Here is an 11,629-nt window from a genome sequence, read left to right as displayed (position 1 = left end):
CTTGGTGATTCCAAGGTTCAGAATGGGTTTTCCAACAGGTTAAAACAAAACAAATTTCATATTCTGATAGGTTTGTTGAACTTTTAGATCAGGGAAATGCTCTAGTTTTAGCATATTTAGAGATAAAAAAAGTATCTCATGAAGTTCTCCAAGGCCCTCAGATTCCTTATATTTATGCAAATTTAACCTCTTCTATAGTCTTCTATAATCCTAGGAGGTAGAGGAGTAGCATATTATTACTAATATCCATTTACATTTTAAGTTCATTGGTTCAGCTCTATCTCCCTTTCTAGACTGTAAATTGGAGGAAATTATGGACCACATTTTATTCTATGTTGATTCCCAATACGTATCCTCTAACATTCAGAAGGTGTTCATTGTATATTTGCCAAAAGACCAAATGAGTGGGTGATAATCTTGGGAATAAGACGGAGTAGCATGAGCTTGGGAATAATACTGTTGGCTGAGTTTATAAGTGGTCCAGCAGCCAAACTCAAACAACTCATGGATCCAGAACAAGCAAAAAGAGTTCTTTCTCAGTGGTGCTCCGTAGGCCTCTGGTCCATGTGTTTTTGATGTCATGGATGGCACCACTGATAGCACGCTACCCTCAGTTTTGGAATTCCACATCACTAGAGCCTGGATGACTATTAGTTGGGTGTAATAAAGAGAAACTTCATATATGTCATTAGGCTTATATTAAATGGCCTCAACCATCCCTTTTGCATCTCAAGTTTTATGATTCTAGAACAAATTTTTTTAAAAAACACACACAACTTGTTTAGGTCTAAAAATTAAACTTAAAACCAATACGCTAAGGTAAAATTGATATCGTGAAAATGTAATGATTAAGGCCTCTTCTAGCTTGCTTGGGACACAGAAGTGCTTTTAAGAGATATATTGGGTGGCCCAAGGTTTCTTAGCAAACGTTGAAATGAAATTGAGCCAATGCCATCTTTTCGCTTCAGTAAAGCTCTCTGCGGTGGCATTCATTCAACAAATATTTATTGGGTAGTTAATGTATGCAAGGCTATGAATGAGGCACAGTAAGTCACAGCACACCCAATACCTCTCACCGCAGATATTTTGTTGATTTACTGTCAGAGCACTTCACACTCCATTAGGAAACAAACAAACAAAAACATCCAATTACTAAGTCATTAGCCCTGGCTTTTAAAATAGAAGCTGGGAATGCAGAGCAGTGGGTTGGAGGGGCCCTTAGAGACCCAGCACAACCCTTTTATTTCACAGATGGGAGAGCAGACTCATGTAATAAAGAGCGAGATACCTCTAGATATGCTGACATGCAAAGATCAAGACAAGATATTTGTGAAGTGCAGCAAGCAAGTGAAGGGCGCCAAGTACAGCATGAGCCCCTTTCACAAAGGGAAACGACAATAATGAAAATGCCTTCATAAAAAAGCATGCATATTTAAAACACCAGGAAGAATATCCTCCCAAAATTGTCAGGGGTCAGCTACTGGGAAAGAGAAGTGGAATGTGGGCGTGGGCTGCTTAGTGGAATATGGGAAATTCTGACTCCCAGCTTTCTGTATTTCTGTAATATTTGTCTGTTACGTAGCTTTGTGTTACTTTTGTAACAAATATATACATATATAGGTATACGAGCATGCATGTGTATGTGTGTGTGTGTGNAAAGTGTTTTAGGTGGACATACAGGAGACGGTGAAATTGTGAGTTAAGATAACCCTAGTGGAAATGCAGGTGGAAGGTGAGCTGATTGCATAGGAGGATTGACAGGGCTTGATGACAGACTGAATGGAGGGAAGGACCTTGAATGGCTGAGACTGAGACACCATTGCCAATCACAGAGGATACGGGTGAAGGGGCACATGGACAGTTCCTCTCCTGCATCCATAGGCTAAAGCAAGCCCATAGTTTTGCCTTTTATGGACCCTCTGAGGTTTAATAAAGGGAAATGCTGTCGTTTACCAGTCTCACAAATAAGAACAGTTTGAGCTAGCGGCGATTTTGAGGGGAGGTGGTCCCTGCAAACCCCTCAAGCCAGGGATGCCACCTCTTCTTTTGGGTCCCTGGGCAGCACACGTCACTAATCAATCACCATTTCCCAGTGAGCAGGTCTCAGGATCCACAAGATCTGCTCGGTGTTGCTCCAAGCAACTGAAATTGACAAGTAGGCAAGAAGACTGTCATCTGGATGGTGTGTCTCTATAAAGATAATGCAATGGCAACCCATGGTGACGGTAGCCATGAAAAAAAAAAAACAAAAATGGGGCCCCAAACCCTATCTTAGCTTCATGTGAGGGCCCGAGTCCCTCGCTTTCACGGTTATCAATAACAAGAGAAACATCCATGAAAACAGTCTCAGAGGCACATTTAATATAACAAACATATCACATAATCTTAAGTACAGTTTCTTGAATTTTCTTTGTTCTACCAACACATTTCACTGGCAAAGTGCGACAACGTATATCACTTCTCTGGTGATTCTGTGAGCTGAGAGGCTAGATATGATGGAATCTGTTTCTACAGCAATGTTTCAAATATGCGTGAGTCCCCCCCTGCCCCCAGTTCTGGGCCCTCCACAGCATATGAGAGAATTCATAGCACTGGAATAACTGTTTAGTGGGGCTAGAGTGGGGACGGTCCATGCGGAACACGGAGGTGAAGAAGGGGATTCCCTGCACCCCAAGAAGCATGAAGCAGGTTCAGAAATCCAGAGCTCACTGACAGAACGTTTTCCTTTTTCTTCAGTAAGAACACTCGACTCAACCTCCTCTGGTAACAGAAAGCAGCTCAGTCCCTATGGATGCTGAGTGGAAGCCCACGGCCTGGGTGATCCTGAAGCCCAGTCCAGGCCCATCTCCTCCTCAGAGACCCGGCAGCGATGTCTTCTAACAGCCACTTGTGTCTGAAGCGAGCACGCAGACCCAGGAGCCGGACCACCCTGCTCACTGCCCACGTCTTTCCAGTGTTCATGGAAACACGCTCCTGAGGGTGAGTGAGGAACAGGAATGCGCTTCCGATGTTTTCTGGGCTCCACCCCACCTCCAGCCTGCTGTGTGAAGGCCTGGCCCTACTCACAGAATGGCCAGTCTAATGGCACCATAAGAATCCTGAGGCGGCAGCTGTGGAGAACCAGGGCGTCTCAGACGTTAAGCGTGCACAAGAAATACGTGTGGGGTGTGATCAACTGCAGCACCCCCACTATCCTGATTCAGAAATATGGGGTAGGGCTGACGAATGGTTATTATAAATCTTCCCCACAGGTGATTATGATGAGGGGGGTCCATGAACCAGGGTTTGGAGGTTCCAAGCTCCTCTTTAGAAAAACAGGCACGAGCTAAGGCTGCTCGACCTGCTGCCCAGGAGACAGTCCTGGGAGAGCTGTCAGCTGCAGCATCTGCTGCTTCATTGGCACTTGGCCTCTTAAAAAATAAAATCTTTCAAAGTATACCCAGGTGATTGGCTTCTGAACTTGTCTGATTAAGGCATACAGTTCATACAGTTGTGGCTGAAAGTTTAAAATGCAGCTATATTTTTTAAAGCAAACTTGAAAGTAACTTTTCTTTTAGAGAACTGAAGCCAAGCTTTCTTAGTGACTTCATTAATGTTTTGGGGTGTGATCTTGAGTGCTAAGGACTTGCTGCAGATATGTGACTCTTGAGGACAAGATTATTCTTATGGAAACAGCCCAATAAGTGACAGCATTAGCTTCTAAGAAAGGGAGGGGAGCAGAGAAGGCAGACACTTAAGGGATGTCACGTGACATACTGGTTCTTTNAGCTATTTATTATTCTCTGTTGGAAGCGTGCCATAATAAAGAATGATAAAAGAATCACAACAGCAGGAATAAGGAAAACTACCAAAATACATGTTGGTGTGTGTGTGTGGGGGGGGTTACAAAAGTTGTTTACTTTGCCTCTGCAATGGTTACAAACACCAGACATTTGATTCCAAGGTAGTTTGTTCGTGTCTTTAAAATAACACCTGTCTCAAAATATAGATTAAGATGTTAAATTTGGTGACACACTAACAAACGTTAATAGAAATCGACTCCCAGAAAACCTGAATGCCCTCCAATGTCAACCCAGTGCAGACAATTCATCATATTTAACAAGGTGTGCTGGAGATGGCTGAGTACTGACCTCCCTGGGACAAATGATCCTCTTGGGACGAGGGGCCTCTTGCTGTAACTGATACACTGCCAAAAAAAACAAAACAAAAGGATAATTAGAATTAGAAAATGGCAACACATACCAACATGCCTTCAAATAAGTACATCTCAAAAATGGCAAATATTTCACACAGAAAACAAAGAGGATACAGGCCCATTTTTAGACTGAATAAAGCAGATCATTTATATGGAAATTAGTCACTGCGAATGTAAACTGGCGAAATTGATTTTTCTTATTCTTATAAAGCCGATTTAGTTTCATAATTGTTACTGGCATTGTTCATTTTATGGCTTTCTTGGAAGACTAGATAACGACTAGAAGCCTTCCGACCATTTGAAAGATGAAATTCTACTTGTGAGCACCTAAGTAGCGATCTTATAATAATAGGGTTCCTGAATTTAAATGCCGGTGGCTCCTGACATACCAGAGAGAGACTGGCATTAGAAAAGGAGTGTCATTCTCTGAAATGTTACAGTTATGTATGCAGACACAACTGATTCTGTGAGTGAATGGAATCCCAAGTCATTGCTCTTTTCAGGAGTTCCGTTTCTGCCCTGCCTATCTGCACGGATTCTCATCTGTTTGACTATTTCCCATCCATTGTCATTCCTTTTTTGGGGGCCCTTTCATATCTTAAATAATAACTCTCTTATATCCTGCTTTAAAGACAGATTTTCAGGCTTGAGCAATGGAGGAAAGCAGGTAATTATATAGAAAAATACAATTTAGCAGACTCATTATGGTTTTTTTCAGACTACCACAAATGATTTTCTACTGCTCTCTAGTCTGGCTGTTTCTCTTAGAGGAAAGAAACCCTGTGCAGACCTGTGGGTTCTACTCCCATGAAAACACAAGTTAAAAACAAACCTAGCTGATGTTATCTTTAGAATCTTGAGAGGGAAGAATTAATTTTTGGTGGAATACACCTGCGGAAAGTTAAAAACTTGATCATATCAAGTCTAAAATATGTAATAAAAAGAAATTTCTGACTTATTCTTAGGCCTAAAAATAAAAAAAGAAATTTTAATGGAAGGGCAGATGACCTGTGGAAACAGTGATGGAAATGATGGGATATATTTTATAATTACGGCTCCCCAATGCCTTCAGCTCAACATGGTTATTTTCATACCTAATTAAGTGCAGACTACCCAGCTTTAGCACAGGGAAGAACCTATCTAACCCTCTTATAGATGTTTTAATGTGCCACATTTCTGAGCTTAGGTTGCCCATTCTAATGATGCTGCTGGTGTCCCTTAACTATACCCATTTATGGGAGACAAAGTCAGAGAAGACTTTTTGTCAAAGAGGAAACATGAGAAAGACTCAGCCAAAGATAGAGAAATAATTGTGGCCATTCCACTGACTATCCCAGTAGAGCCCATGCTCTCCTTAAATCATGAGAGAGGCTCCTTTGTGCCTCTTGAATCAGCCCCGACACTTGCTAACTGCTTTTCAGTGGGGTGTTGCTGTTCAAGAGTGTAATAGGAACCAAGGGGCCAGTTCCTGGAATCTCAGAGTTTTAGAGCTAACGGGAATTACAGAACCCACATCCAGAGAATCCTGTCCCCTCTTCTCCTCCCGCTGTCAATGCCTCTTGAAGTCAACAGTTATATGTGGCTGGAATGGCTTTGTGAATGCCAGACTTAATACCTCCCTGGGAGGTGACAAAGGAAGTACATCTGCTTATAAGAGAGACGTATTTTTAGCTAAGCACGGCTTTGCAATTCATATCAGAAAATATGTGAACGTCTGCTATAGGCCAGATACCACGGTTAGCATTATATGGAGTCTTTGAGGATGAATGGAGAGGAAGGGAGAAGAGATGGAAACCAGCATACTGAGGGCCTGTCATGTACCAGGAACAATATTTTATTGAATCTTTCAGAGAACTCAGGAAAGAGAATGCTGTATTTGTTATCGTTCTCATTTTTTAGGTGCAGAGAAATTAAATGTTTGCCCCAGGGCATCCAGTGAAGATGTGTCCTTTTGATTCCAAAGCCCTGGTTTATTATTTTTTTTCTTGTGCCTCAGGGCCTTTGCACTTGCTATTTTCACCACCTGGATTGCTCTTTCTCAAGATATCCTGTATGGCTCCCTCTCTCCCTTCCTTCAGGTCTTCCCTGACTTGGGATAAAATTCCATTCCATCACTCTGCTCCCTTGTGTATTTTATGTTTATTCACAGTACTCATCACCATTATCACACTTTATTTTATGTACTGCCTCTCTTGACTATAGTGTAAGCTCTTTGAGGGCAGGAACTGTGCTCTGGCCACTCTGGTACCCTCAGCACCTAGAACAATACTTGGCACATAGTAGATGCTTAAAGCATTATTTGCAGAAGGAATGGGCTATAGCCAACGACTCATGGGTCACAATCTATGACTTCAAGGGGTCTCTGATCCAGTGAGGAAGGTGTTTGTAGGGAAAATAAAACCGGGGGGGGGAACACTTTATTTAATGAGGGGGAGAAAAGGAAGCAGTTCTTTTTACTCAAGAGGTCAGGATGGCTTCCAGAGGGGAGAGGCACGGAGCTCTCCTTGGAGGATTAGAGGGGATTCTGCAGGCAGAGAAGAGAGAAGCGGTTGCAGATGGAGGAAAGAGTCTTAAAAGGGAAAGGGAGTGAGTGTTGGTCAGTGAGAGTCCAGTATGTCTACTGCACAGGACGGGCGGATGTGGGAGGCGCCACATGGAACTAAACCTTGAAGGTCAGGCTAAGGTGCCTGGATGTTCTTCTGTCTGCAGTAGGGAGGTGGTGACATGTTTTGAGCAGGGAGGTGACATGATCTGGTCTGTTTCAGAATCACAATAATACGGATAANGGTGTCTCAGAGCCTGTTCCTCACAGGTGTTTCAATCTGCCACGAATCATGCACACTGAGTACCTGTTAGGTGCCAGGCACCATTCGAGACACTCGAGGCCTATGTTCTATGTATAGCACCCTGCAAGGTAGATGTCTGTCTTCGGGGCAGACCTTAATCCCCCTGAGTAAGTGCCTGGCTCTAAGTCAGGGAGCTAGAAAGCAATTAGAGCACAAATGCAAAACAAGTTCTACGGACGTCAGCCGGGCTCCTCACCTGGCTTTGCCAAGCCCATTGGATTCTGCCTGTGGAATCAGTGGGTACCTTTGACTCACCCAGTTCCCCCAGCAAAGCCCATTAAATGGCAGGTGGCTGTTGATAGCCACCAAGCCTTCCAGTAAGGTTGGCCCGTGTCTGTCCCTTGAGTGAAAGTATTCCGTATCTCTGTAACTGAGAATTCCTTGGGTCTTCAATGTTGAGTGTTATTTCCATCAGGGGGGAGGAACCAATAGCCTGGGGGGTTTTAGACATCAGACAAACAAAAGAAATCACGTATGTTGGAGCAACACAGCTGGGCAGGCTTGCCAGGGACGACGTGGCTCAGCAGAGTGGAGGTGAAGACTAAGAGAGGGCCAGCGGGACTGTGTATAAAAGGAAAATGTGGACGAACTCTTAACAGCTCGCTAAGAGGTGAGATGGCAAAGACACAGAAAAAAAAAATCACAACTCACCGCTCTAAAGAAATAGCCTTGATGGCTTTATGTAGATGTGTTAATAAAGCTTCAATCTCTCTGGCCAAACCCTCAGACTGAAAGGTTTCTGTCTTCATTACACAAGTCCCCTGAGCACACAGGTGTGTGACAAGGCAGAGGGCGTTTTCCCAAACACCATGTGCAGCAGGAACAGTATTTTCCCCCAGTCCAAGTGAAGGCTGTGCCTTCACTAGGAGGCGGCCAAGTCCTGGGAGGCTGAGCAATTTGGGCAGGAATTATGTGCAGTGAAGGCCACGGGGGTGGACAAAGGGACCTGAAGTCACTCCTGCTGGCATTCATCTAAGCAGCACCTGTTCTTCCAGCACACTCGCCCCCTTGTCGCCTGACACCTGCCTGGCTGGACGGGCCCCATGCTGCCCGCTGAGGAAACGGAGCTGATGCATATCCATTGCAGGGTAGGTTTCATGGCAGAAACAGGACATGGAATTTCTAGTGGCAAGCTACCTACGACTCCGGCATCACCCAGGCGTAACTTATTAAGGCATCCCAGTGACAAAGGTCAAAAGGCAAGAAGCTCGGTTTATGAGGCAGACAAGAGAATGGAAAAGCGGCACGTGGTCCATGTCCTTCGGTTGTAGCAGATGGCGATGGCCGTGGCACACAGCTCTGCTTTGCAAAGGCATCTGTGGCATCTCCTCCCAGCACAGCAATAACGAGGGATGCGGTGGACCCTCGGCCCACTGGGTGTCTGCGGAGTGTCAGCTGGACCCTAGGAAAGGCTTCAGTGAAGCTGATCTGAATCTGCCCATTTCCACTGCTAATATTCCACCTGGCTTACAGGACAACTGACACGGTTCCAAGGATTCTGAGGCAAAAAGAAGTGTTTTCTCCCCCTCTCCCTCCTCCTCCCCCTCTCTCTCCTTTCCTCCTTCCCTCTCCCTCTCCCTATCCTTCTCTTTCTATCTCTTTTTTACACACACACAGAAGTAAAAATCTTAAATACCGGGGATGCCAAAAAGAAGTATACAAGTGGACACTTTGGTCAGCGTTGCTCAAGCAGTGGTTCACTGTAAGCGGAGGTGTCTGGACGCTGATGGGGACCACTCTGAGCACCTTTTGTAATTGCAGAAGTCAAACGTGACTTGCATTCATTTTTTGTTATCGGTATATATTGAGTATTACAATTTTAATACAGTTTTTCCTTTCTTAAAATATGTATACATGTTTCTGGCACCCTCTGTATATCTTTAATTCCACACATCATGACTTTGTTNTCACAGCACTTAGTACCATCTGAAATTATTTATTGGGTATGTTGACTTGTTATGACCGGTCTCATCTCACTATTAGCCAGACTCCATATAAGCAGCAATTTTGCCTTGTTCACTTGTGCATCGGCCCTCAGAAGGGTACCTGGCATATACCAAACATTCAAAAAGTATGTATTAAACAAATGAATAAACTTTTAGGGTCCAAATCTTGCCTCTGACAACTACTGACTGAATAACTTGACGCCGGTTATTCAGCTTCGTTTAAAAGCCTCCCAATACTCACCTCTACAAAACAGAAAAAGTTAAAGTACCTACCTCAGAAGCTAACTCTCAGGGATATTGTGGGAATTAAATAAGATAATGTATATAAAGTTCCTGGGACAGCACCCGACAAATAGCAAGTTCTCAGTGACGCCCCACGAATGCTGTCACTGTGGCGTCCCTGTCGCCTCACCCTGTCCTCCCTCCTCCCACCTGAGCTCGTGCTCATCTCCTCTTCCTTGACGGCAGTCAGTGACGATCTCTATTCTTGCCTCCAGATCGGGAGCCTGTAATTAAGTCCCAGTGCTGTTGTCATGGTAGGTTTTTCTTTCTCATAAAAGAATTCAAAGTGAGAGGCCATTTGTCATGCTTCAGTGGAAAACTATAATTACCTTGGTCACGTTTCACAAACCACTAAAGTGCACTGTTAGGAGGCCCTGGTCAAGTGACAAGGCACGAAATATTTTTAATATGCTGCAACAGGTCTTTAGGTGCCTCCGACACCGCCCCGCCCACATGCACATTTGCCCCGATTTCACACAATATTTTTCAAAAACCTAGCTTGAAGCTTTTTTAACCCTGGAATAGATGTCTGAGGTCATTTAGCTTATTTTCCTCATTTGGCAAATGAGGAAGATGAAACGCAGATGATTAAGTGGCTTTCTCAAGGTCATAACACAAGTGAGAGGCAGAAGTGGGATTAGAATGGAGGGCTCTGCCTTCCGGGCCTCCTGACACATCAGTCATCCTTGCCAAGTGGGCCATCCTCATTTGCATATATTGAAATCAAGAAAAAAANCCACGGCAGGTCTCCACGGGCAGCAGAAACAACGGAACATCAATAACAATAGTAATAATTATTTGTATTATTTCTGTCTAGAAGCAGAGCCTGAACAAGAGCCTGAGTCCCCTGGCTGTCAGCACAGTGAGTCTCGTTCTGCCATACTCCTTCCCTCTCGTACTGGAGAAGCACTTAAGTCAGGTAGAGGATTAAGGAATGAGAAAATGAGCTTGAGTTGATAGCTGCCTGCCTTCATGAGGGGAGCTGAATGGTGACTGATGATCAGATAATGGTGTCTGTTTCTAAGGAGTCACCTTTAGTGGCCCAGCATTATTCATTATTCTTTGCTATCTGTTCATGAATATTCTTGTGTTAAATGTCATATGATATCACAGCCTTAGGGTGGCTGGACAAACACATAATTCACGGAGGTCAACACATTCACAGAGGCTGACCCACTGTGCAAAAAAATAAGGAAGGAAGGAAGGAAGGAAGGAAGGAAGGAAGGAAGGAAGGAAAGAAGGAAAGAAGGAAGGAAGGAAGGCGGAAGGAAGGAAGGAAGGCGGAAGGAAGGAAGGAAAGAAGGCAGGCAGGAAGGAAGGAAGGAAGGAAGGAAGGAAGGAAGGAAAGGAAGCATCTCTTTTGAAGCATAAATCAAAAGGCATCTCTTTCTCTAAGCATTCCTGAAGTGGGGCACAGGCAGCCCGCTCTTGGTCCTGGCTGGAGGAGGGGGCTTTGCCAGCCCTCTCTGACCAAGATCTCTTCTAAGTGGAAAAGCAAAGATTTGCATTCTCAGTGCAGTGAGGTAGGCCTGCTTGTGTGCATTAAATCAAATTAAATCAATGGCAATAATCGTTCAAACGGCAGGCCTGCTGAAGACTTCTGAGGGGATTCAAGTTTCAGATACTTACGGTACGATTTCCATATTGGAGGCTGGTATTCTTCAGCATCTAGAATAAAAAGAAATCAACCCGTCAGCCTTAACGTCAAAGTGCTAACGTGTGTCTTCTCTGGAGGAACAACAGCACTTGCATTGTGGCCTCAGGGGGCCTCTCTGTTCATTCGTGGGGCAGTTCCCGGCATGAGGGAGGGAACACGCACGGCAACCCCTGTGGACCCATCACCACTTTCTTCAGGTTACTTACCATGACAGAATCGATTGCTTAACCATTTTCATAGAGGCCAACACATCAAAAAAAGATTTTTAAAGCAATTAACTTGATTGTACCCTCTAGTGACCCTTTCAAACAGTGTTTACCTAACTTGGCATAATAAACATATAATTCATCTCACAGTTTCCAATCAGACCTTTTTAGCCCATTTATTAAGAGTTGAGGGCAAGACACAAAATGGCACATATGTAATATGAAATCTGGGAAGTTGTGTAACTCAACCAATTCCTAAACTACTACATCTGACAGCAGAGACACGGATGATTCAACTGGAATCACATTATCTCCTTGAATTTACTCTAATGTGTGACTTAAGAAATTTCCAGAAAACCTCTCAGCAATCAGAAGTGTCAGAGTGAAAGAGTTACAGCAAAATGGAGAGGATGAAATTGTTATTCATCAGCCTACAAAACAGACAATGGAGGAAAATCTGCTTCTTCAGGCGACTCAACAGTCCCAGGGCTGACAGC

The 11,629-nt window shown here is 44.0% G+C and overlaps 1 protein-coding gene across 3 annotated transcripts in view; it reads right to left on the bottom strand.

Annotated features, from left to right (window-relative positions):
* The window catches only part of CHN2 (chimerin 2), a 278,203-nt gene that overhangs the window by 119,538 nt on the left and 147,036 nt on the right, over positions 1–11,629 (bottom strand). For all 3 annotated transcript variants that reach the window (XM_019639912.1, XM_019639914.1, XM_019639913.1), the window contains exons 2-3: positions 10,899–10,937; positions 4,131–4,186 (exon numbers count right to left, since the gene is read on the bottom strand). In XM_019639912.1, coding sequence (XP_019495457.1) covers positions 4,131–4,186; positions 10,899–10,937 — 95 coding nt within the window. The remainder of the gene's footprint in view (positions 1–4,130; positions 4,187–10,898; positions 10,938–11,629) is intronic.

Source organism: Hipposideros armiger, unplaced genomic scaffold, assembly GCF_001890085.2.
Source record: "Hipposideros armiger isolate ML-2016 unplaced genomic scaffold, ASM189008v1 scaffold_47, whole genome shotgun sequence".
NCBI classification, from domain to species: domain Eukaryota; kingdom Metazoa; phylum Chordata; class Mammalia; order Chiroptera; family Hipposideridae; genus Hipposideros; species Hipposideros armiger.
Note: the sequence above shows the minus strand (reverse complement) of the source record. Positions and strands in the feature narration are given on the sequence as shown.